Source organism: Scyliorhinus canicula, chromosome 2, assembly GCF_902713615.1.
Source record: "Scyliorhinus canicula chromosome 2, sScyCan1.1, whole genome shotgun sequence".
Lineage (NCBI taxonomy): Eukaryota > Metazoa > Chordata > Chondrichthyes > Carcharhiniformes > Scyliorhinidae > Scyliorhinus > Scyliorhinus canicula.
The window spans coordinates 6,628,588-6,656,142 of NC_052147.1; the positions used below are offsets into that span (position 1 = coordinate 6,628,588).

Consider the following 27,555-nt stretch of genomic DNA (forward strand, 5'->3'; position numbering starts at 1 on the left):
AAGTAAAATTCTTCAGTGAAGGTAGGAGTTATACCGGGGGATAACTTGAAAGGAGAGTTTGACCCGATTAGCACTCTCAGAGGCCTGTACTGGAGTCAGGGAGGTAGTTCCCTGTTCGCGGTTTTTAGAATATTGGCCCGTAAGGTTCTTTGGTATAAAGGGAATTCTAAAACATATAGGTGAATTTAAAAAACAACTGCCTCCCTATTGTTACCACTCAAACACTGCCTCCCTATTGTTACCACTCAAACACTGCCTCCCTATTGTTACCACTCCAACACTGCCTCCCTATTGTTACCACTCCAACACTGCCTCCCTATTGTTACCACTCCAACACTGCCTCCCTATTGTTACCACTCCAACACCTCCTCCCTATTGTTACCACTCAAACACTGCCTCCCTATTGTTACCACTCCAACACTGCCTCCCTATTGTTACCATTCAAACACTGCCTCCCTATTGTTACCACTCCAACACTGCCTCCCTATTGTTACCACTCCAACACCGCCTCCCTATTGTTACCACTCAAACACTGCCTCCCTATTGTTACCACTCCAACACTGCCTCCCTATTGTTACCACTCAAACACTGCCTCCCTATTGTTACCACTCCAACACTGCCTCCCTATTCTTACCATTCAAACACTGCCTCCCTATTGTTACCATTCAAACACTGCCTCCCTATTGTTACCACTCCAACACTGCCTCCCTATTGTTACCACTCCAACACCGCCTCCCTATTGTTACCACTCCAACACTGCCTCCCTATTGTTACCACTCCAACACCTCCTCCCTATTGTTACCACTCCAACACTGCCTCCCTATTGTTACCACTCCAACACTGCCTCCCTATTGTTACCACTCCAACACTGCCTCCCTATTGTTACCACTCCAACACCGCCTCCCTATTGTGTGTGACAGTGCAGACAGATATGTACCAGCAGCTTTCAGATTCTTACATTTCCAGCATACGTTTTTATACTGTCCTGTTACCTTCAAAGATTTATATGTATGCATATCCCCTCCGCTGCCCCAACCACCACCACCCCCTCTGCAACCCCCAAGCCTACCTTCACCCCCTTCCCTTCAACCCCACCAACCCTCCCTTCAGACCCCCCAACCCTCCCTTCAGACCCCCCCCTCCCACCACTGTGAGCCACACATGTGTCTAACGATGCCCTCTCTGAGTCTCCTCAGGAAAATCTCTCCCACAACCGTCAGGAGGGGGCCCTGACTGGTGGTGCGGTGCCAGACATAAGAATCCTCACTTCCTTCAAGGTGACTGGGGTGGCTGAGGTTAGGGCGGGCACCCACGCAGATGTTGGTGGACACCACAGAGGTGAGAAACCACCGGGTTCTACACGGAGGACCTGTCAAACATGAGTTGTCATTGCCTTACTGACTGACCCATCCCTCTCACTCACCACATGTCCATTCTCTCACAAATCCTCGAGCCGACGACACGGCACATCCCAGGTGGCCCCCCCCTCTCCAGCCTCTCATGAGAACACCTTGGAGGGGAGCTCCAAGGAAGTGACCCTGGCCGAACCCAACTGAGCGCAGTGAGCAGGTTAATGCTGAGGAAGTGCTGCTTGATAGCACTATTGACCCTTTCCATCACTTTGTTGATAGTCGAGAGCAGACTGAAAGGGTGGTAATTGGTCAGATTGGATTTGTCCTGCTTTTTGTGGACAGGATATACCTAGGCCCTTTTCCGCATTGCTGGGTAGATGCCAGTGTTATATATGTGGAACAGCTTGGCTAAGGGTGCAGCTAATTCCAGCTCCTCGAGAACCGCGTTAGGGACCTGGAGCTGGAGCTGGATGAACTTCGGATCATTCGGGAGGCGGAGGAGGTTATTGAGAGGAGTTATAGGGAGGTAGTCACACCTCAGGTAAAAGAAGAAGGTAGATGGGTTACCGTCAGGGGAGGGAGAGGGAACCGGCAGGCAGTGCAGGGATCCCCTGTGGTCGTTCCCCTCTATAACAAGTATACCGTTTTGGATACTGTTGCGGGGGACGACTTACCAGGGGTAAGCAATAGGGCACAGGTCTCTGGCACAGAGTCTGTCCCTGTTGCTCAGAAGGGAAGGGAGAAGAGGATCAGAGCACTTGACATTGGGGACTCCATAGTTAGAGGAACAGACAGGAGGTTCTGTGGGAACGAAAGAGATTCACGGTTGGTGTGTTGCCTCCCAGGTGCCAGGGTTCGTGATGTCTCTGACCGTGTTTTTGAGATCCTTAAGGGGGAGGGGGAGCAGCCCCAAGTCGTGGTCCACATAGGTACCAACGACATAGGTAGGAAGAGAGATGGGGATTTGAGACAGAAATTCAGGGAGCTAGGGTGGAAGCTGAGAGCTAGAACAAACAGAGTTTTTATCTCTGGGTTGTTACCCGTGCCACGTGCTAGCGAAGTGAGAAATAAGGAGAGAGAGGAGTTGAACACGTGGCTACAGGGATGGTGCAGGAGGGAGGGTTTTGGTTTCCTGGATAATTGGGGCTCATTCTGGGGTAGGTGGGACCTCTACAAACAGGATGGTCTTCACCTGAACCAGAGGGGTACCAATATCCTGGGGGGGAGATTAGCTAGTGCACTTCGGGGGGGTTTAAACTAATTCAGCAGGGGGATGGGAACCTAAATTGTAGTCCCAGTGTACAGGATGTTGAGAGTAGTGAGGTCAGGGATAGTGTTAAAAGTTCGAAAGAGAGCACCGGCAAGCAAGACGCTGGTTTGAAGTGTGTCTACTTCAACGCCAGGAGCATCCGGAATAAGGTGGGTGAGCTTGCAGCATGGGTTGGTACCTGGGATCTTGGTGTTGTGGCGATTTCGGAGACATGGGTAGAGCAGGGACAGGAATGGTTGTTGCAGGTTCCAGGATTTAGATGTTTCTGTAAGAACAGAGAAGATGGTAAAAGAGGGGGGGGGTGTGGCATTGTTAATCAAGGAAAGTATTACGGCGGTAGAAAGGACGTTTGAGGATTCGTCTACTGAGGTAGTATGGGCCGAGGTTAGGAACAGGAGAGGAGAGGTCACCCTGTTAGGAGTTGTCTATAGACCTCCGAATAGTTCCAGAGATGTAGAGGAAAGGATTGCAAAGATGATTCTCGACAGGAGCGAGAGTAACAGGGTAGTTGTTATGGGGCACTTTAACTTTCCAAATATTGACTGGAAATACTATAGTTCGAGTACTATAGATGGGTCAGTTTTTGTACAGTGTATGCAGGAGGGTTTTCTGACACAGTATGTAGACAGGCCAACAAGGGGCGAGGCCACATTGGATTTGGTACTGGGTAATGAACCCGGCCAGGTGTTAGATTTAGATGTAGGTGAGCACTTTGGTGATAGTGATCACAACTCGGTTATGTTTACTTTAGCAATGGGCAGGGATAGGTATATACCGCAAGGCAAGAATTATAGCTGGGGGAAAGGCTATTATGATGCTATTCGGCAAGATTTAGGATGTATAGGATGGGGAAGGAAACTGCAGGGGATGGGTACAATCGAAATGTGGAGCTTTTTCAAGGAACAGCTACTGCATGTCCTTGATAAGTATGTACCTGTCAGGCAGGGAGGAAGTTGTCGAGCAAGGGAACCGTGGTTTACTAAGGAAGTTGAAGCACTTGTCAAGAGGAAGAAGGAGGCTTATGTTAGGATGAGACATGAAGGCTCAGTTAGGGCACTTGAGAGTTACAAGTTAGCCAGGAAGGACCTAAAGGGAGAGTTAAGAAGAGCGAGGAGAGGACACGAAAAGTCGTTGGCGGATAGGATCAAGGAAAACCCTAAGGCTTTCTATAGGTATATCAAGAACAAAAGAATGACTAGAGTAAGATTAGGGCCAATCAAGGATAGTAGTGGAAAGTTGTGTGTGGAATCAGAGGAGATAGGGGAAGCGTTAAATGGATATTTTTCATCAGTGTTTACACTGGAGAAAGACAATGTTGTCGAGGAGAATACTCAGGTTCAGTCGACCAGGCTAGATGGAATTGGGGTTCAAAAGGAGGAGGTGTTAGCAATTTTGGAAAATGTCAAAATAGATAAGTCCCCTGGGCCAGATGGGATTTATCCTAGGATTCTCTGGGAAGCCAGGGAGGAGATTGCAGAGCCTTTGTCCTTGATCTTCATGTCGTCTTTGTCGACAGGAATAGTGCCGGAAGACTGGAGGATAGCAAATGTTGTCCCCTTGTTCAAGAAGGGGAGTAGAGACAACCCTGGTAATTATAGACCTGTGAGCCTCACTTCGGTTGTGGGTAAAATGTTGGAAAAGGTTATAAGAGATAGGGTTTATAATCATCTTGAAAAGAACAAGTTGATTAGCGATAGTCAACACGGTTTAGTGAAGGGTAGGTCATGCCTCACAAACCTTATTGAGTTTTTTGAGAAGGTGACCAAACAGGTGGATCAGGGTAAAGCGGTTGATGTGGTGTATATGGATTTCAGTAAGGCGTTTGATAAGGTTCCCCACGGTAGGCTATTGCAGAAAATAAGGAAGTATGGAATTGAAGGTGATTTAGCGGTTTGGATCAGTAATTGGCTAGCTGAAAGAAGACAGAGGGTGGTGGTTGATGGCAAATGTTCATCCTGGAGTTCAGTTACTAGTGGTGTACCGCAAGGATCTGTTTTGGGGCCACTGCTGTTTGTCATTTTTATAAATGACCTGGAAGAGGGTGTAGAAGGATGGGTTAGTAAATTTGCAGATGACACGAAGGTCGGTGGAGTTGTGGATAGTGCTGAAGGATGTTATAGGATACAGAGGAACATAGATAAGCTGCAGAGCTGGGCTGAGAGGTGGCAGATGGAGTTTAATGTGGAAAAATGTGAGGTGGTTCACTTTGGAAGGAGTAACAGGAATGCAGAGTACTGGGCTAATGGCAAGATTCTTGGTAGTGTAGATGAACAGAGAGATCTTGGCATCCAGGTACATAAATCCCTGAAAGTTGCCACCCAGGTTAATAGGGCTGTTAAGAAGGCATATGGTGTGCTAGCCTTTATCAGCAGGGGGATTGAGTTTCGGAGCCACAAGGTCATGCTGCAGCTGTATATAACTCTGGTGCAGCCGCACCTGGAGTACTGCGTGCAGTTCTGGTCACCACATTATAGGAAGGATGTGGAAGCTTTGGAAAAGGTTCAGAGGAGATTTACTAGGATGTTGCCTGGTATGGATGGAAGGTCTTACGAGGAAAGGCTCAGGGACTTGAAGTTGTTTTCGTTAGAGAGGAGAAGGCTGAGAGGTGACTTAATAGAGACATATAAGATAGTCAGAGGGTTAGATTAACGAGATCAGCGCCCGTGACATCGTCGACTGCAAAGTCCCCCTCTCCCACGCTTCATTGAGTGTTCGCACCAGCAAGGGGCCCACTAGATCCACAAACTTTTTATAAAATTCCACCGGGAACCCATCCGGCCCTGGTGCCTTCCCTGACTGCATCTGCCCGATCCCCTTAACTAGCTCCTCCAGCTCAATCGGCGCACCCAACCCCTCCACCTTCTCCTCCTGCACCTTCGGGAAAGAAAGCCCGTCAAGGAACCTCTCCATTCCCCTCCTCTCCCCCGTTGGCTCCGACCGGTACAGTTCCCCGTAAAAATCCTTGAAGACCTCATTCACCTCTACCCCCTTCCGCACCACATTCCCACTCTTATCTCTCACTCCAGCAATCTCCTTAGCCGCATCCCGCTTACGCAGCTGATGAGCCAGCATCCTACTCGCCTTTTCACCATGTTCGTACACTGCCCCTTGTGCCTTCCTCCACTGTGCCTCCGCCTTTCTAGTGGTCAGCAAATCAAATTTAGCCTGCAGGCTGCGCCTCTCCCCCAACAGTCCCTCCTCTGGTGCCTCTGCATACCTCCTGTCCACCTCCAGCATCTTTCCCACCAGTCTATCCCTCTCACTCCTCTCGCTCCTCTCCCTGTGTGCCCGGATGGATATCAGCTCCCCACGAATTACTGCCTTCAGGGCTTCCCAGACCATCCCCACCTGAACCTCCCCCGTATCATTCACCTCAAGGTACCCTTCGATACTTGCCCGGACCCTCCTACACACCTCCTCCTCCGCCAACAACCCCACATCCAACCGCCACAACGGACGTTGGTCTCGCACCTCTCCCATCTCCAACTCTATCCAATGCGGAGCGTGGTCGGAGATTGCAATGGCCGAATACTCGGCCTCCTCCACTCTCGGAATCAGTCCCCTACTCACCACGAAGAAATCTATCCGAGAGTAGACCCTATGTACGTGGGAGAAGAAAGAGTACTCGCGTGCCCTCGGCCTTACAAACCTCCATGGATCCACCCCACCCATCTGGTCCATAAACCCTCTCAGTACCTTGGCCGCCGCCGGCCTCCTACCCGTCCTAGAGCTGGACCGATCCAGTGAAGGATCCAACACCGTATTAAAGTCCCCCCCTATGATCAGACCTCCCGCCTCCAGATCCGGGATCCGTCCCAACATACGCCTCATAAAGCCCGCATCGTCCCAATTTGGGGCATACACACTAGCCAGTACCACCTTCTCTCCTTGTAGCCTGCCCCTAACCATCACATACCTACCCCCCTTATCCGCCACCACCTCCAATGCCTCAAACAACACATTTTTCCCCACCAGAATCGCCACTCCCCGGTTCCTCACATCCAACCCCGAGTGGAAAACCTGCCCCACCCATCCCTTCCTCAGGCGGACCTGGTCCGCCACCTTCAGGTGGGTCTCCTGAAGCATTGCCACATCCGCCTTTAGCCCCTTCAGGTGAGCCAGTACCCTCGACCGCTTCACCGGCCCATTCAACCCTTTCACATTCCAGGTGACCAACCGGATCAGAGGGCGTCCCGCCCCCCTCCCCCGTCGGCTAGCCATAGCCCGTTGACTGCCCGCCCCAGGCCAGCACCCCCTGCTCGACCCCGTCCCCATAGCGACAACCCCTCACCTCTGTCCCCTCAGCCCCCACCAGCTCCTTCTTGACCCTACCAGCAGCAACCCGGTATTCCCCTTTCCCCCCCTCCCTTCCCCCCCAGGCTAGGAACCCTCCCAGCCGCGAACCGTCCTCCATTGTACTTCTGTGGGTCAGCTAACTTCTGCTGACCCCGGAAACTCCCGCCAATAGCCCGACCCCTCCCGAAGTGGGATCATCCCCCAATCTATCCCTCCTCCTGGCACCGCTCCAGCGCGGGGAAGAACCAGTTAAGGCCCCGCCTCCCCCGTCACCATCTCCACCCCCCAGCCCCGCAGCACGGGAAACCAGAGGAAAGCCCGCGCTTTTGCACTGCCCCACCACACCCTTCTGACGCAGCTCCCAAATATCAGCCCCACTCCATACCCCCACTCCGGCATAGAATACAACATACCCCCCCGACCCTCCCCTCAAGATACACAGCCCAGACAATGTCCCACAGCACAAAAACAAAAACATAGCAGAACAACCCCTCCGTAAATAACCATATCAAAATTGCAAAAGTACTAAAACAAGAAGAAAACAACAGAAGAAAAAGAGAACACAGCAACAGCAGAATCCAGCACTAATATCTTACAGCTGACCTCGCAACCCCCAACCCCTAGTTCAAGTCCAGTTTCTCCGTCCGCACGAAGGCCCACGCCTCCTCCGGGGAATCGAAATAATAATGCCGGTCCGAATAAGTTACCCACAGGCGCGCGGGCGGCAACATTCCGAACTTTATCTTTTTTCTATAAAGCACGTCTTTCGTCCGATTAAATCCGGACCGTCGCTTAGCCACCTCCGCACTCCAGTCCTGGTAGATCCGCACTACCACATTCTCCCAATTGCTGCTCTTCACCTTCTTGGCCCAGCGCAGCACGCACTCCCGATCACTGAACCGGTGGAACCTCACCAGCACCGCACGCGGGGGTTCATCTTCCTTGGGCCTCCTGGCCAGCACCCTCTGCGCTCCCTCCAGCTCCAAGGGCAGATGGAGAGATCCGGCCCCCACTAGCGAATTCAGCATTACAGCCACATAGGCTGTCAGGTCCGATCCCTCCAGCCCCTCTGCAAGGCCCAAGATCCGCAGGTTTTTCCGCCTCATGCGGTGATCCAGCTCCTCAAAGCGTTCCTGCCACTTCTTGTGGAGTGCTTCGTGCCCCTCCACCTTACTCACGAGGACCACGGCCTCCTCCTCTCGTTCAATGGCCTGCGTCTGCAACTTCTTGATGGCAGCACCCTGGGTGGACTGAATCTCTGACAGCCTTCTGTTCGTTTCCTGCAGAGAGCTCAGTACTTCATCCTTGAATTCTTTAAAGCAGCGCAGGAGATCAGTTTGTTGTTCCTGGGCCCAGAGTCTCCATTCCTCTGGAGCTCTGTCGGCGGCCATCTTGGATCCCTTCCCCCGTTTTTTCTGAGGAGCTGCTGCTGTTTTTTCCCCCCTTTCCACTCCGAGTTCGAGTCATGGACTGCAGGGAAAGTCGTTCAGCACACCTTCCCCCACCGGGAGACGTCGAAAAATTTCCGTTTTGGGCTCTCAAAAGAGCCGAAAAATCTCTTTAAAACGGGAGCTCCCAGATGTGTGGCTTACTGATCCATCACAGCCACCGGAAGTCCGTCAGAGGGTTAGATAGGGTGGACAGTGAGAGTCTTTTTCCTCGGATGGTGATGACCAACACGAGGGGACATAGCTTTAAATTGAGGGGTGGTAGATATAGGACAGATGTCAGAGGCAGTTTCTTTACTCAGAGAGTAGTAGGGGTGTGGAACGCCCTGCCTGCAACAGTAGTAGACTCGCCAACTTTAAGGGCATTTAAGTGGTCACTGGATAGACTATGGATGAAAATGGAATAGTGTAGGTCAGATAGGCTTCAGATGGTTTCACAGGTCGGCGCAACATCGAGGGCCGAAGGGCCCGTACTGCGCTGTAATGTTCTATGTTCTATGTTATAATTCTGGAGCAGAAAGCTTCAGTAATATTTCTGTAATGATGTCAGGGCCTGTAGCGATGGCAGTATCCTGTGCCTTCAGTCATTCCTTGATAGCATGTGGAGTTAATTGGCTGAAGACTGGCTCTGGGCTGTAGGTGTCCTCTACTGCTGGATCTGAACATACTCAATTTCAATTGCTCCATTTTTGGCGGCTGTTACCTGGGGACTAGTTCTCCTTCCCAAACCTCTCCACTTCTCTGCCTCTTTCTTCCATTTACATACTCCTTAAATCTACTTCTTTGACCAAGCTATTAGTCATCTGTGCTAATTATCCTCTTATATGATTTGGTATCACATTTAGATTGATAACACTTCTGTGAAGCACCTTGGGATGTTTTATTGTGTTAGTCATGTTGCAAGTTGTTCTGTTATTTGTCTAATATTCCAGCATTCCTGACTTTTCCCTGTAATTCTGTCACTACCCTATATTTCTCCGTTTTTCACGGGATCAGTTTCATGCATGGTGGGTATTGACCAGGAGGTGGCTGGAGAAACATGAACCATTTTCATGTTTAATTGGTGAGCTGCCAGCATTGAACAAGCATTGGCAAGTAGTTTGTTGATCAAGTGTAGGTGGGAGGTGAGGGGGCGGGGGGGGGGGGGGGGGGCATAACGGGGTTAGAAGCTTTCCTTCTGTGTAATAATCAATGGGTTGCTTTCAAAGCAGTTTGTAGTAGTTCTTTAAGAATCAGTGGTTAATCCACTCTACGTCCAGCAACAATAGGCTCAGGGCAGCACGGTGGCGCAATGGGTTAGCGCTGCTGCCTCACGGCGCCAAGGTCCCAGATTCAATCCCGGCTCTGGGTTACCGTCTGTGCGGAGTTTGCACATTCTCCCCGTGTTTGCGTGGGTTTCGCCTCCACAACCCAAAGATGTGCAGGGTAGGTGGATTGGCCATGCTAAATTGCCCCTTAATGAAAAGAATGAATTGAGTACTCTAAATTTAGCAAAAAAAGCAATAGGTTCAGGTTTTGCATGTTGGTACCTGAAAATTACCACCCTACAGAGAGTGTTTTGGGAAGAAGCATTGCTTGCTAAATTTTGATTTAAGTGTCTACCATATAACCTGTTTCTCATCTATTTTTTCTCATTGGGCCGGCAATCTCGAGAACCGTGCAATTCTTTTTCTTTGCATTTCCATTTTAAATATTGTTTCTTTGAGGGTTTTACAGCACAGAAAGAGTCAGTTTGGCCCACCGTGTCTGTGCCAGCCATTAAACACCTGTCTATTCTGATCCCATTTTCAAGACCTGGTTCGTAGCGTTGTTCACTACGGCATTTCAACTGCTTATCTAAATGCTTCTTAAATGTTCTGAAGGTTCCTGCCTCTACCACCCTTTTCGGCAGAGAGATCCCACCACCTTCTGTCTGGGCGAAAAAGTGTTTCCTCAAATCCCGTCTAGATATCCTGCTCCTTACCGTAAATCTATGTCCCCTGGATACTAACCCTTCTATTAAGGGGAATTTTGTTTACCATCTACCATATCTGTGTCCCTCAGAATTTTGTACACCACAATCAGATCGCCCCGTCAGCCTTCTCTCCTCCAAGGACAACAACCCCGGCAAACCAACTTCTCTTACTAGCTGAAACGCTCCAGCTACTCTGTACCCTTTCTATCTTATCTACTTTTTGCTTTTATTTCTCTTTCTCTTTTCTCTATTATTTTGTCTCCCTGCCTTCTCTGTTGCTTTTTTTCCCCCTCTGTCTCTTTTGCCTGCCTTTCTGCTTTAATGAAACAAAGGTGCTTTGGTCCTCCACCCAGTTGGGTGTTCCGATATAGTATTGCTCTCCTCGTCCCAGCCGAGGAGCATAGAAATCCAACACATATCTAATATAGTCCAAACAACTCCTAAACCTGGACAAGTAGCAATTTTCAAATGTGTCTTAAAAAGAGGGAGAACTTACAAGTAAACAGGATCATGATTGCCTGCGGAATGGCAAAACAGGAATCACTTTAAGGCGGGTCAAACATTGCTGAGTGTTTAGTCAGACATCTGCAATTAAGAGTAGTTATATCTGAACTGTCAGAAACTCAGCACTTTTTGTTGTTGTTGCAGAGTTCCATTTGCTTTGTGCAGCACATGTCGGCAGATAACAAAAAGTTTAAAGATCATCTGACCTGACAGTGTCTAGTGCTGCTGTGAGAGGCTGAGGCTGTCCAATGAACCAGGACAAAGTACGTAGTCCATATCCTCATTCTAGAATTTTTATTTTCAGAGATCCAGTTTAGGCAGTGAACCTGTCTGTGTGTCACTGATCGCCTCCTTTTACTCAAGCTGGAACCAGAGGCAGGTATGGCATGTGGTAAACACAGGCATGACTGGGGGTGGCAATTCCTTACCCTCCTTATTCCTATTATATTTCCTGAATTGCTAGTGAAAGGTCACCCCCAGTGCTTGGACTTTAAGCCTCCTTTCCGGCCAGTGAAAGGTTTGTCATTCTGTACAATGTACAGTCAGTTTGGTTGCTGTGACTCCACCAAAGATAGGGAAATCATGAATCGTTTCTACAGAATCATGGATAATTTTGACTACTCCCTGTATGCCACATGTGCTGCGTACATCCAGGATATTCTGTGCGGGGTAAGTGACTTTAATTGGATGTTATGATAACCTGTAATTTTGTTTCAACCGGACTCAACAACTCCAATGCTCTCACGAGAACTCTCCCAACTTCCATCCTCCACAAGCTATGCTCTTGTAAATCTGTACTGTCCATCTCCTAAATTATAACAAGATCCACTTACCTGTTACAAATGTGGGTACATATATATGGACAGACAAATTAGGAGGAGGTCACTCGGCTCCTCGAGCCTGCCCCGCCGTTCAATAAGATCATGGCTGGTCTGATGTAGCTTCAACCCGACATCCCGCCTACCCTCGATAACCTTTCACACCCTTGCTTCCTATTACCCCCGTCCTCACTGGCTCACGTTGGCCAATGGTATCCAGTGATATTCAGATGTCAAATTCCCATCCTTCAGTTCAGGATAGATTAACTGAGTTAGATAAACTTCTCCCCTTCACATTTTCTCATATGTTTCATGGAACAGAAAAAGGCAGTGACACAAATTGGTTACATAGGATTCAATATTAAACCCTAAAGACAGTGTAGGAACTGTGGGCGGGACATTCCGACCTCGCACTGGGTCAGAGAATCGCGGAGGGGGGGGGGCGCGATTCACACGATGCCGCCCTGACGCCGGTCCGCCGATTCTCCGGTCGCAGTTGGCGCGGCACCGGTCGGGGGCCACTCTCTGCGCCCCCCCCCCCCGGCGATTCTCCGCGCACGATGGGCCGAGTGCCCGCCGAGTTAGGCCAAGTCCTGCCGACGCCGTTCACGTGTGGTCCTACCCAGTGGGACCTCAGCGTTCAGGTTGCAGGGGGGGCGGCCTGGTGGGGAGGAGGGGGGAATCGACCCCGGGGGGGGCGCCTCCATGGTGGCCTGGCTCGCGATCAGGGCCTACCAATCGGCGGGTGGGCTTATTCTGGTAGGGGCCTATGTTCCTCTGCACTGGGCCCCTGTAGCTCTCCGCCATGTTGCGTCGAGGCCGGCACGGAGAAGGCAACTAGCGCGCGTGCACGAACTCGCGCCGGCCATAGTGCGCATGCGCGAACTCGCGCCGGCCATAGTGCGCATGCGCAAACTCGCGCCAGCCGTAACGCCCATGCATGGACCTGCGGCGCCCGTTCTGACGCTGGTATTGGCAGCTGGAGCAGCGTGAAGCTCTCCAGTGCCGTGCTGGGCCCCTGTGCAGTGCAGGATCGCAGCACCTACTGGCCTGTTGAACAGGATCAGAGAATCCCGCCCTGGATTTTATATACGTATTTAAATATTATTTTCTTCCTAATGCTTTTTCTCATCTTATAGCTATGACTCCAACCAGCCTGGCTTGGATTTTGAACCCAGGTGCCAGGGGTGAAGGGTCTATTCCGATTCGAGGGCGAGGTGTTCATTTATATCTGACTGGGCTGGATTTTAACCCACTTCCCAGAGATAAAAAGTCTAATCGTTCAATTAATTAATTTAGCCTAGCAGGCATAGAACTTTAGCTCAAATACAAACAGAAAATGTTGGAAATACTCAGCAGATCTCATAAAAATATATTTTCCGAACAAGATTGTGAAAGGAAGTGCAGTTTAATTTAGAAATCTAATTAAATAATTTACTTGTTTTTCCACATCTAGAACACATATCCTTTACAATTTGGAGCTCAGGGGCTAAAGTGAAGGTTTAAGAATCAATATTGCAGAAGATTTTGCTGCAGAACAAGTCCCTACACATCTTAACTTTGTGAGACATGCCGTTGCCAGCAACCCGATTGGCAAACTCCAACATGCTCACTAAAGTCACATCCACATCGAGATGGAATGTGGTTTGTTGACAGAGAAATTAAATATTAAACGGCACGTGCAGTTTTGATCAGAGTTATTTCTGTGTCTGGAGGCGGGGCTTAGCTTCTACTCGCAGATTGTTCAGCGAAGGGACAAAATCCACAATTTTGATAAGATAAGGGAATGTAGTTCATGATTCACCACAAACATCGGCAGCGGGAATAGTAAAATCAACCTGATAATAGTTAGAGTCGTGGAAGGGGGGGAGAGTTTTATGCACCCTGCAACACGCGCAACCCCCCCCCCCCCCCCCCCCCCCCTCCACCACCACCACCACCACCCCCCAACCGGCCCATCAAGTCTGCTCTGCCATTCAATCATGGCTGATATTTTCTCATCCTCATTTTCCTGCCTTCTCCCCCTAACCCCAGGTCCCCGTATTGATCAAGAACCAATCCATCTCTGCCTTTTTTAAAACAAATTTAGAATACCCAATTCATTTTCTCCAATTAAGGGGCAATTTAATGTGGCCAATTGACCTACCTTGCATATCTTTGGGTTGTGGGGGCGAAACCCACGCAAACACGGGGAGAATGTGCAAACTCCACACGGACAGTGACCCAGAGCCGGGATCAAACCTGGGACCTCGGCGCCGTGAGGCAGCAATGCTAACCACTGCGCCACCGTGCTGCCCTTCTCTCTCTGCCTTAAAGACACTCAGTGATTTGGCCCCCACAGCCTTCCGCGGCAAAGAGTTCCACAGATTCACCACCCTCTGGTTGAAGAAATTCCTCCTCATCTCTGTTTTAAAGGATCGTCCCTTTAGCCTGAGACGGTGTCCACTGGTTCTAGTTTTTCCTACAAACATCCTCTCCACGTCCACTCTATCCAGGCCTCGCAGTATCTTGTAAGTTTCAATAAGATCCCCTCTCATCCTTCTAAACTCCAATGAGTACAGACCCAGAGTCCTCAAATGTTCCTCATACGACAAGTTCTTCATTCCAGGGATCATTCTTGTGAACCTCCTCTGGACCCTTTCCAAGGCCAGCACAACCTTCCTTAGATATGGAGCCCAAAACTGCTCACAATACTCCAAATGGGGTCCGACCTGAGCCTTATACAGCCTCAGAAGTACATTCCTGGTCTTGTATTCTAGCCTACTCAACATGAATGCTAACATTGCATTTGCCTTCTTACCTGCCGACTGAACCTGCACATTAACCTTAAGAGAATCGTGAACAAGGACTCCCAAGTCCCTTTGCGCTTCTGACATCCTAAACATTTCTCCATTTAGAAAATAGTCCATGCCTAAATTCCTCCTTCCAAAGTGCATAACCTCACACTTTTCCACATTGTATTCCATCTGCCACTTCTTTGCCCGCTCTCCTAGCCTGTCCAAGTCCTTCTGCAGCCCCCTTGCTTCCTCAATACTACCTGTCCCTCTACAGATCTTTGTATCATCTGCAAACTTAGCAACAGTGCCTTCAGTTCCTTCTTCCAGATCAGTAATGTATTTGTGAAAAGTTGTGGTCGCAGCACAGACCCCTGAGGCACAACACTAGTCACCGGCTGCCATCCTAAAAAAAGACACCGGGAAGGATTGTCCCAACGGGAGTCTAAGTGCCGACGCTGGAGTAAAAACTGGAATGTTTTACTCCGGCGTCAGCGGCCGTTCCCAGATCCCTATTCTTCCCCCTCCGTGGGGCTAGCAGGGGCGTCGCGTGATTTACGGGGGCGGGGCCTCGACGTGGCATCAGAGATCCGGTGCTGCGTAAAAGACGCTGCACCTTCGGTCTCGCGTATGCACAGTTAGGCCGGCGCCAACTAGCGCATGCGCGGTAACCTCGCAGAGCGCTCCGGCCCCTCACCAACATGGCGCCGGGGTTCTGGGGCTGGCCGCAGAAGGAAGTAGGCCCCGGGGGGAGAGGCCGGGCCGCCGATTGGTGAGCCCCGATCACGGGCCAGACCCCATCGGAGGGCCCCCCCCCCCAGGAACGAGGCCCCCCCCCCCCCCCCCCCTCCCCCCCAGGCCGCCCCCCCCCCCCCCAAGCCTTCGCGACGAGTACCTGCCGGCAGCGAACAGGTGTGAACGGCGCCGACGGGACTAGGCTGTTTATGTGCGGCCGCTCAGCCCATCCGGGCCGGAGTATCACCGCTCACCGTTTGTGGCCATTCTTCGAGCGGCCTGGCGCGATTCGCGTGCTGCTGGTTTTGGAGGGTGTGAGAATCGCATGCGGGTGTCGGGGCAGCGTGGCGCGATTCGTGCGGCGCCCCGGCGATTCTCCCACCCGGCGGGGGAGGAGAGTACCGCCCACCTTTATCCCCACTCTCCACCTTCTGCCAGTCAGCCAATTCTCTACCCATGCCAGGATCTTACCCTTAACACCATGGGCTTTTAACTTATTTAACAGTCTCTGATGCAGCACCTTGTCAAAGGCCTTCTGGAAATCTAAATAAACCACGTCCACTGGTTCTCCTTCCTCTAGCTTCCTTGTTACCTCCTCAAAGAACTCTAACAGATTTGTTAGACACTACCTCCCTTTGACAAAGCCGTGCTGACTCAGTCCTATTTTACCATGCACTTCCAAGTACTTTGTGATCTCATCTTTATTAACAGACTCTAAAATCCTACCAATGACCAAAGTCAGGCTAACCGGCCTATAGTTTCCTGTCTTCTGCCTCCCTCCATTCTTAAACAGCAGTGTTACATTAGCCACTTTCCAGTCCTCTGGGACCCTTCCTGCCTCCAATGATTCCTGAAAGATCATCACCAATGCCTCCACAATTTCCTCAGCTATCTCTTTTAGGACCCTGGGGTGTAGTCCATCCAGTCCAGGTGATTTATCCACCTTCAGACTTTCAGTTTCCCCAGAACCTTCTCCTTAGTGATGGTCACTGAACTCACCTCTGCCCCCTGGTTCTCCTGGAGCTCTGGCATCCCACTGGTGTCTTCCACCATGAAGACTGATGCAAAGTAACTATTCAGTTTGTCTGCCATTTCTTTGTTTCCTATTATTACTTCTCCAGCCACATTTTCCAGTGGTCCGATGTCTATTTTTATGCTGTCCTTGACTTCCCTCATCAGCCATGGATGCCTTATCCTCCCCTTAGCATTTCCTCCTCCTTGGGATGAATTTCTGATGTGCCTCCCGAATAACCCCCCAAAACTCCTGCCATTGCGTTCCACTGTCTTCCCTGCTAGGCTCCTTTTCCAATCAACTCTAGCCAGCTCCTCCCTCATGTATTTGTAATTACCCTTATTTAATTGTAATACCATTACATCTGATTGCAGCTTCTCTCTCTCAAACTGCAGGGTAAATCCTATCATATTGTGGTCACTGCTCCCTAAGGGTTCCTTCACTTTAAGGTTCCATAATCAAGTCTGCTGCAGTACACATCACCAAATCCAGAATTGCCTGTTCCCTAGTCGGCTCGGTCACAAGCTGCTCCAAAAAACCATCTCTTAGACATTCCACAGATTCCATTTCTTAGGATCCACTACCAACCTGATTTTCCCAGTCCACCTGCATATCGAAGTCCCCCATGATTCTTGTAATATTGCCTTTTTATATGCCTTTTCTATCTGCTGATTTATTTTCTGCCCCACATCCTGACTACTGCTAGGGGGCCTGTACATAACTCCCATCAGGGTCTTTTTACCTTTGCGATTCCTCAACTCTACCCACACAGATTCTATGCCTTCTGATCCTATGTCACACCTTGCTATCGATTTAACTTCATTCCTCACTAACAATGCAACCCCGCCCCCTTTAACCATCTGCCTGTCCTTTTGATAGGACATATATCCTTGGATATTTAGATCCCAGCCCTGATCCCCTTGCAGCCATGTCCAGAAATGGTCCTAGGTTTGCTGGCGCCCCGGGCAAGCTGAACTTCGGCGCCCTTATACATACTCTAAAATTCTTCGTATTTTGTAATCATTACGTTTGACAATAATTTCACTAGAGTTCCGGTAAGTTTGATGGTCATTAATCAATATCATAAGCATGAACAAAGTTAGCATTATTTGTGTTGCAGTTAGGCATGTCACGTTTATGTTCTTTTAATCTAATAACTAAATTTTCTCAGTTTCGTCTATATTATACGGTTTACACCAGCATTTGGTTTTTCTGAAATATTATTTCTTACTGACATCGACTTAATGGTAGAAGTGTACCTAATAGCTATATTCACATTGAGATCACATCTGTTTGTAAAATCGTCTGTGGTACGTAAATAATAGCTTCCTAGCCCAGGGGCTGTATTTTTACGTGGGTCCCGCACTTGACTTGACCGGAATTCAAGTAAAAATAGCCAACAGAAAATGATTTACAGTCACGTAAAAATAGACACTGCGTTGTAAAATAAATTAAAAACAGTCAGATAAATACTTCATAAAAATTATGAAATAATTTGTCACGCACTCCTTGATGGCGCCCCCTAGCACATGGCGCCCCGGGCGACTGCCCGAGTTGCCGGTACCGTGAGCCGGCCCTGGCCACGTCTCTGTGATGCCCACACCATCGTACCGGCCAATTTCAATGTGTGCAACAAGCTCATTTACCTTGTTCCGTATACTGCACACATTTAGGTACAACATCCTCAAACCTGCATTGACCACCTCCCCTCTCACACTCTCCTCAGTACCTTGTACTGTGGCCCTTTTTGATTTTTGACTATGGCTTCTCTGCCTAACACTTTCCCCCTTACTGCTTTTTGTTTCTGGCCCCGTCTTACTTCACTCCGACTTCCTGCATCAGTTCCTATCCCCCTGCCACGTTAGTTTAAACAGATATTGAACGCTATGACAGGGATTTTGGATCCAGCAGAACTTGCCCTCGTGGTGCTGCTGCTAGGCGGGGCGGCCAGATGCCAGACATGGCGGCAGCAGCAGCGTCAGCTGATGTATGAGGCAGTGGCCCATGTGCCAGACCCCACCCCACACCCTGAGGTCTTGGCCGGCCATGTGGTCAGGGAGGGACCCTGAGTGGGTGGCCCTCAACAGGCCAGGTTGTACAAGTGTGCTGCTCGTTTGAACAGATGGGGCAGCACGGTAGCATAGTGGTTAGCACTGTGGCATCACGGCACCAGGGTACCAGGTTCGATTCCTTGCTCGGTCACTGTCTGTGTGGAGTCTGCACATTCTCCCCGAGTCTGCGTGGGTTTCCTCCGGGTCCTCCGGTTTCCTCCCACAGTCCAAAGACGTGCAGGTTAGGTGGATTGGCCGTGATAAATTGCCCTTAGTGTCCAAAACGGTTAGGAGGGGTTATTGGGTTAGGGGGATAGGGTAGACTTGTGGGCTTAAGTAGGTCGGTTAAGACTTGATGGGCCGAATTGCCTGCTTCTGCATTGTATGTATGTTCTATGTTCTATGACGGACAGTGAATGCCTCAGGAGGCTCAACAAGGTGACTGTGCGGCATCTGTGCCATGTCCTCATGGACTTGGCACCACATGGTGAAGGAGGTCACCCGCTCTCAGTGGTCAAAGTCACTGCCGCACTGAACGTTTATGCCTCGGGATCATTCCAGGGCTCGAGCGGGGCCTATGTGGCATCTCACAGGCCACAGCCCACGGTGCATCCGACAGGTCATGGATGCCCTTTTTGCCCTTCGAGGAGCACCCGAGGATGGGTGGTTGATTCTTGGGGATAAGGGATACCCTCTGAGGACCTGGCTAATGACGGCAGTACGGAGGTCGGAGACCAAAGTCTCCGGTACAATGAGGCCCATGTGGCTACCCGGCGGCGGGGGGGGGGGGATGCGCGGGGAGATGGGTCAAGGGTTCAGAGGTCGACCTGCATTGTGGAAGAAAGTCAAGGAGACGTCATACTGGTTGTGGTCAAGGGCATTTACTGTGTTTTACAATTCCCCACTCTCCTGATGGTGTTGCCCACCCTCCCACCAATCACCCCTCCCGTGGTGCCCTCAGTGATCCTCGTGGTGTTTGGCCCTCCTAGCTCTACCGTTAAATCTAGGTATGACACCAGGATGAAAGCAGTAAGGAGTCTTACAACACCAGGTTAAAGTCCCACAGGTTTGTTTCAAACACTAGCTTTCGGAGCACTGCTCCTTCCTCAAGTGAACACTGGTGAACTCCTTCCTCACCTGAGGTAGGAGCTGTGCTCCGAAAGCTAGTGTCTGAAACAAACCTGTGGAACTTTAACCTGGTGTAAGACTTCTTACTGTGCTCACTCCAGTCCAACGCCGGCATCTCCACATCAGGATGAAAATCAGAGGTGGAGGCAGCCAGCTGTTTACCTTATCCTGTGGCCTTCTACGCTCTGCCGGGTGTCCTCCTGGGCTCTGAGGCTAGAGGGCTCCAGCGCACTTGTCGGCAGCACATGCACAGTCGTCGCCACTCCATGGGACAGGTCTGGGTGGCATCCAGTGTCCCTCCTCCTGGTCAGTGCCCATAGGGTCCTGGGGTTCACCTTGGGACAGAGGGGCAGCTGGTTCAAGCACCAACTGCTCCTGCATCATCTGGCTCTGCCAGCCCTGGTGGCTCCCCATGGTCCACACCACTGTGTCAATGGCCTCGGCGATGCCCCTCAGTGACCGGGACAAGCTCCACAGCGCATCGGCCGTTCCCATCTGAGAGCGGAACATGTCCTGCATAACCTCATCAAGGTCAGTCTGGTACTCGGTCCTCAGTGCCGATGCCCTAATCCATGGCCGTCGCCCTCAGTGCAACGCCTTGGACACCTTCACTAAAGGTGCCAACGTCGTGCAGCAGGCTGTCCACTGCGGTCGCCGCCCTGGCAGTGTTGGTCTCAGTGCCACGCATTGCCAGCGACACCTCCTGCGCCCGTCGTCTCCGGGACTCCGCCAATCAGCTATGGATCTGCTGGACTGTGGTTGACATCTCCTTCTGAATGTCCTGACCACATGCTGATATCTCCATCAGCTCCGGGTAACCCTGTACCAGAAGCTCAGCATCAGGCTGGGACCCAGCTGGGTCCTGGGTTCCAGCAGCCCTCCGACTGCTGTCTCGCCCGGGGTGGGGGGGGGGGGGGGGGGGGGGGGGTTCCTGCCTCCACCTGATGTACATCTGCAGCTGTGCGGTGCTCACCAGATTGTGCCCCCGAAGCCTGACCAAGATCTGTGTATCTGTGCTGGTGGAGGGTGGGGATAACAGCTGTGATGGCTCGATCCTCGGAACTTCCCACTGAAATGGGAGGCTGGGGAGGGATGGGCTGGCGCCATTGGCTGGAGAACCTGTGGGAGAATGGATATGTGGTCAGCGGGAGGGATGCGTCAGTCAGTATGGCAATAACAACTGAAGTTTGAAGTTCCACCAGGCATTGGTGTTTACTCACAGCGTAGGTGGTTGATCTTTATTTTCCTCTGGAGGCCAGTCCTCCTGGTCACACTCCCGGAGCTCACAGCCGCCGCCACCTCGTCCCAGGCAGCTCTCCTGGGCCCCGTTGTTGCGAGCTGACGGGTTGGCTGAGCAAGTGCAGCGTAATTGCTGCTCGACCTTGTTAGTGGGAGCCTGGCGAACGCGGTGCGAGCGAATCAGCTGGCGAGCCTTCATTTGCGACGAGAAGCCTGTGGGGTCTCGTTAAGTGGACCAATTAACTTTGAATAAAGTTACCAGCCTCGCTGGGCCGAGCACCAGGAATCTCGCAGCAGTTCCCGTTCGCTACCACACTTAGAAACCTCTGCGGGGAATCGCGCCCTTCGTAACCCACTGACCAGATTTTGCAGTCAGTGGCAAAGGATTGGCACTGACCCATATGCTGATATCTACCCAAAAACATTTTCACAAGCTTTAGGGCAGAAATATACTCTTATCCAGCATCTGTCTCAGTGCGGGGCGGGGGGCTTTGCAGAGGATCTGTGGCACCTGTAAAGCAGGCGCAAAACAGTAAAACTCTTCGACAAATCTGATTTAAAAGTCTTCATGCAGTGATTAAACCTGGAAGAATAAAGCAGGAGATATAAATTAGATTTAAAACATATGCAGAAGGCAATCTAAAGATTGGGAAATACAGATCAGATTAATATGGAAAAGAGACAATTTATTTTAAAACACTTGTGAAATAAACCTTCTGAGACTAATTATCTCCTGAAATGGGAGTGGGCAAGGGTCCAGGGACAGAGTGAGGGAATGGGGCAGAGTGCTCTGCTCTATAGTAAGTCAGCATAGATTCAATGGGCTGAATAGCCACTTTCTCTGCTGCAGGACGTTAGGGTGGCCAAACTCCTTAGTGGACTCGGCAAAGCAGATAGGGGCAAACTGTTCATATTTTCATAAGGGTTGCTAACCGAGGACACTGATTGAAAGTGATTGGCAACAGAACCAGAAGCAACATGAGAAATTATTTTTTCGGATCTGTAATGCACTGCATGAGAGTTTGAGGAGACACAATAAATCATGGCTGTCAAATAAATCAAATTATTATCTGAAGAGAAGTTGTGCGGGGCAAGGGGAAAAAGGCAGGGAAGTTGGACCAGCTGAATTGTTTTTGCAGAGACACGCTGAGCTGAATGGCCCCTGCGCTCTAACCATTCTATAATTCAATGACAATGAGTACTATTAGCCTCCCCATTATGCTTATTGTCAAATCCAGCCACAGTCGCACACACATTACAACATTGGTAACTCACTAAACACAATCTCATACACGCACTGTCTGCAAATCACTCGACACAATCCCATATTATAGCGTAGCTACTCAATCTGTAAACAATCACATACATGTTACAGTTCAGCCTACCCACTTCATAGTCTCTGAACACCACTCAATAAACCCTTTCACTCAACATTGCCCAGGGCATCTTGCAACGTTGTGAGTGAAGATTGTTCCATACTGTGTCTGGAATACTTTGCTGGGTTAAGAATTCCTTCCCCCACTGTGTGAAACCCTTTGAGGTGTCAACCTGGTGAAGCTACAACACCGAACTACTTGCGTGTCAAACAGCATAAACAATAAGTAATAGACATAGCTAAGGAATTCCGTAACAAATGCATCACATCTAAGATCTGCAGTCCTCGACATCCAGCCGTGAATGGTGGTGGACAATCAAACTCACTGGAGGAGGAGGCTCCACAAATATCTCCATCCTCAATGATGGAGGAGCCCAGCTCATATGTGCAAAAGACAAGGCTGAGGCATTCGCAACAATCTTCAGCCAGAAGTGCCGAGTGGATGATCCATCTCGGTCTCCTCCGGAGGTCACCAGCATCACAGATTCAGTCTTCAGCCAATACGATTCACTCCAAATGATGTCAAGAAATGGCTGAAAATACTGGATGCAACAAAGGCTATGGGCCCTGACAATATCTCGGCAATTGGACTGAAGGCTTGTGCTCCAGAACTTGCCGCACCCCTAGCCAAGCTGTTCCAGTACAGCTACAACACTGGCATCTAGCCGGTAATGTGAATAATTGCCCAGGTGTGTCCTATACACAAGAAACAGGACAAATCCAACTCAGCCAATTACCGCCCTATCAGCCTACTTTCCATCATCAGCAAAGTGATGGAAGGAGTCATCAACAGGGCTTTCAGTGCTATCAAGCAGCACTTACTCAGCAATAACCTGCGCACAGACGCTCAGTTTGGGTTCCACCAGGGTCACACAGCTCCTGACCTCATTACAACCTTGATTCAAAATGTGCAAAAGAGCTGAATGCCAGAGGTGATGTGAGAGTGACTGCCCTTGACATCAAGGCAGCTAAACTGGAGTCAATGGGAATCAGGGGGGAAACTCTCTGCTGGTTGGAGTCATACCCGGAACAAAGGAAGATGGTTGTGGTGGTTGGAGGTCAATCATCTCAACTCCAGGACATCACTGCAGGAGTTCCTCAGGGTAGTGTCCTAGGCCCAACCATCTTCAGCTGCTTCATAAATGACCTCCCTTCCATCATAAGGTCAGAAGTGGGTATGTTCAGATGACTGCACAATGTTGAGCACCATTCGCGATACTCAGATACTGATGTAGTCCATGTCCAAATGCAACAAAACCTGGACAATATCCAGGCTTGAGGCTGACAAGTGGCAAGTTACATTCACATCACACAAGTGCCAGGCAATGACCATCTCCAACCAGAGAGGATCAAACCATCACCCTTGACATTCAATGACATTACCATCACTGAATCCCCCACAATCAACATCCTGGGGGTTACCATTGATCAGAAACTGAACTGGACTAGCCATATTAATACTGTGGCTACCAGAGCAGGTCAGAGGCTGGGAATACTATGGTGAGTAACTCACCTCCTGACCTCCCAAATCCTGTCCACCATCTACAAGCTACAAGTCTGGAGTGTTATGGAATACTCTCCACTTGCCTGGATGAGTGCAGCTCCAACAACACTCAAGAAGCTCGACACCATCCAGGACAAAACAGCCCCGCTTGATTTCTACCCTTTCCATCAACATTCACTCCCTTCACCACCGCGAGTAGTGGCAGTCATATGTACCATCCACAAGATGCACTGCAGTAACTCACCAAGGTTCTTGAGGTAATTTCCAAGCCAACAACTACTACCACCTAGAAGGTCAAGAGCAGCAGATACATGGGAACCCCCCCCCCCCCCCCCCCCACCTGGAGGTTCCCCTCCCAAGTCATTCACCACCCTGACTTGGAAATATATTGGCCGTTCCTTCACTGTCGCTGGGGCAACATCCTGCAACTCCCTCCCTAACAGCACAGTGGATGTACCTGCATCTCAGGGACTCCAACGATTCAAGAAGGCATCTCACCGCCACCTTCTGAAGAGCACCTGACGATGGGCAATAAATGTTGGGCTAGCCAGTGATGCCCATATCCCATAAATGAATTTCAAAAAACCAGCAGCAGGAGGCAGGAGTTAGCAGTGATGTTCGGAGGGGAGAACGAGTACATAACTTCACCCTCCTGACTCCCAACGCATTCAGAACTCTGCCGCTGGCTTTGTATTCTGCTCTATGTTTCATGGACCGATTGCCTGATGCAATAATCCTCTTCTCATTTTTCATTCCCTAGCGTCTTTGTTCAGATGTTTAAATGTCTCCTTCGGCTCACTCCACTCTCTCCAATGCTGTATAACACGGGGAAACAGGCCACTCTTCAGATTCAGTGTGTTTCATTCCTTTCATTCTAAGATTGGTAGTGAGCCCTTCAGCCATCTTTTCCCTACACTTTACCCAACTCAAAAAAGCCTCCACACAATGTACCTTTTTGACCACGCCTTTTACATTTCTCCAACTTGCTCAGTATCTTCTTGTCACTTGGGCACACTGCTTGTATGCAACATATTTATGAATGCAATTTATTGTTGCTAATCTGGTATTTACGTGATCTTGATCTGTTTCTATTCTAGGAATGTTCTCCATATGCTGCTCATTTATATGATGCAGAAGATCCAACAACCCCAGTGAGGCTGTTGCCTGGTCTTTGTGGCGAATATTGCATTGATTTCTGGAATAAATGCAAGACAACCGTGCGTTCTTTAGTGGAAGACAGAAATCTTCTGGACCTTGTATCTAACAGAAACAAATTCTGTGAAGCCTTAAAACTACAGGACCCAGATTATTGCTTCCCCCTTGTGCTGTCCAACAACAATCTGACCAAAAACCTGGGGTCAGTGATGGCTGGCTATGATGGCTGTCTCCAACTGTGCCTAGAGGAAATAGCAAATGGTCTACGCAATCCTGTTGCTATGGTGCATGCAAATGATGGAACCCATCGTTTTTTTATCGCTGAACAAATTGGCATTGTATGGGCATATCTGCACAACAAGGCCAGAATTGAGAAGCCATTTTTGAACATTACTCAGGCAGTCCTAACCTCTCCCTGGGAAGGGGATGAGCGAGGATTTCTGGGTTTAGCATTTCACCCTAAATTCAAATACACAGGAATGGTATACGTATATTATTCCATTGAGATGAATTCTGAAGAGAAGATTAGAATCAGCGAGTTTAGAATTTCTTCGAATGACATGAATATGGTGGATCATCGTTCTGAGAGGTAGGTGCAAATAATTACAGTCCAACTCTACATGCAAACATTACAAAACCCAAAACAAAAAAGAGTCTTCACTGGCCTACATGTGACTCCAGACCTACATCAATTTGGTTGACTCTTGACTGTCCTCCGAAATGTTCAGTTCAAGGGCAAGTGTGGATGGGCAATAAATGCAGGCTTTGCCAGAAATCCCATAAAATAGTTTTTTAAAAGTTCTTCCCACACTGTAATTGCGTACAGTCCTTAGGACCAGCAGCAGAAGGTAGAAGCCAGTGCTGGTGGTTGGGGAAATTCAACCAATCCAAAACATCCTTTCTAAAGCAAGTAGGGAGAAAGGAAAGGGAGAAATCGGCCAGATAGTCTGATGCAGATATTGGGAAAGTGCCGGAATCTATAATGAAGGAGGTCTTAGCAATGCACCTCGAAAGTAATAGTGTGATCAAAGTCAACACGATTTTGTGAAAAGGAAATCATGTTTGACAATTTTATGAGATTTTTGAGGATATAACTAGCAGGGAGACGAGCAGACGTATACTTGGATTTCCAAAAAGCATTCGCTAAGATGCCACACAACAGGTTATTCTTCAGATAGGTCCACATGGAGTTGGGGGAAATAGCATAGAAAGAGGATTGAGTAATGGAGTGGAAGAAAAGGGTGGGGACAAATGGAGTATTTTCAAGTTTGCAGACTGCGATGAGTGGAATACTGAAAGGGGGAGCTGAAGGGGCGGGCTGAGAGGGGGCGCCCCAGACGTGGTATCGCCACCTTTTCAGGGTGGGGGCTGAATCCCCGATTTGGATGATGGGGGAGACGGGCCATGCCTGCGTGGTCTGGGGGCAGGGGGTGGGGAGAGGGGGGGGGGTGACGCAGATATTTAGTGATGTGGTGGGCCTCCAGCTGCATGTTTCTCAGCATCAAGCGTCATTGTGCCATTCATTCCTGCCACTGTCAATGAGAACCACCACTGAAGACATCCCGTGACACCAGGAAACCCACATGCGGGAGTGCGCTGCCGGCGCAACCAGAGAATCCCGTCACCAGCAAACGGCCAACCAATGTCTAGCACTCTCCTCTCGCACAGGTTGGCACTGCCAACTCGGTATTACCAACCTGTCAGTGCCAACCTGTGCCGGGGGCAGTACCAGGGCCAGACCCTCGTTAAAGCCTCAAGAGAGGTGGGGTGTTTATCTGTCTGGTGGATCATGGGGGGGGGGGGGGGGGGGGGGGAATGCCAACGATGAATGTTGGGGGGATGCTGGGTGATACTGCCGATGAATGTCGGGCAATGGGGGAGAGCCCCCTTCCCCTCCCCCCCCCCCCCAGGTGTCCATAATGTGGGGTGGGGGCTGTTAGACTGCAGCGCTTGGCGGAGCATCATTTGAAGATGGTGCCCGATCTGTTCCTGGTTCCTGGCTCTGGGAGGCCCCGCCACAGTGACGGTGTAAACCATGGCCACTCATTTGTTTTGGTAAAAAGGCTCACGATTTCATGAGAAACCATCAATGGGATTGGCACCGTTTTCTCACCGGAACAGACACGTCCATTTCTTGGTATGATTCCGTCCAAAGTGTGGGTGGATTGTGATTGGATATGCACCGGAACAGCTGGCCAATATGACAGGAAGGGAGTGAGTATATTAAAAAGTTGGAAAGGGTGCCCCCATCTCAAAGTTGAAGGTCCCCCTCACCCCTCACCCACAGACATTGTGAACCCCCCCCCCCCCCCCCCACCCACCCCCGCAGATATGGGCCCAGCCTCTGACCCGGAGGAGTAACCTTCACTAAATGTCCATGTCACCCCCCCATCACCCACACCATGTTGGCATGAGGGAGACCTGGCCCCCTGATCCTTGGCATTGCACCATGGCAGTGCGCTCTGGTGCCCTGAAATGCCAACCTGGCGGTATCAATCTGGAAATGCCAGGTTGGCCCTGTCAGGGTGCCAGAGGCAGTGTTGGGGCACTACCCTACCCTATCCCCGTCCATCTGGAGCTTCCAGTAGCCTCTGGGCTCCCCGCGGTGGCTATCACATCTGATTTCTGTCTTTGAAAGCTAGTACTGACTTGCACCAGTCTCACGCTGACAATGTGGGTGCAGTCAATCCCGGAAGCCAGAAAATCTGCCTCGAGTAGGCTGAGGCTATTTTAAATAGGTTTAAAGACTCATTTAAATCAGATATAATGGTATTACAATTGAATAAGGGTAACTACAAAGACATGAGGGAGGAGCTGGCCAGAGTTGATTGGAGAAGGAGCCTAGCAGGGAAGGCAGTGGAACAGCAATGGCAGGAGTTTTGGGGGTTATTCGGGAGGCACAACAGAAATTCATTCCAAGGAGGAGGAAACATGCTAAGG

General features: G+C 50.1%; 1 protein-coding gene across 2 annotated transcripts in view; it reads left to right on the forward strand.

Moving 5' to 3' along the window:
* The first annotated feature begins 1,287 nt into the window (after positions 1-1,287).
* hhipl1 (HHIP-like 1) overlaps positions 1,288-27,555 on the forward strand; it is a 63,472-nt gene continuing 37,204 nt past the window's right edge. Inside the window, exons 1-2 of one of the 2 annotated variants that reach the window (XM_038822388.1) lie at positions 1,288-1,338; positions 24,558-25,204. In XM_038822388.1, the coding sequence (XP_038678316.1) occupies positions 1,318-1,338; positions 24,558-25,204 (668 nt within the window). In that variant the 5' untranslated portion in view covers positions 1,288-1,317. Of the gene's footprint in view, positions 1,339-10,791; positions 11,494-24,557; positions 25,205-27,555 lie in introns of those variants that run through there. The other variant, XM_038822378.1, reaches the window with a different exon arrangement.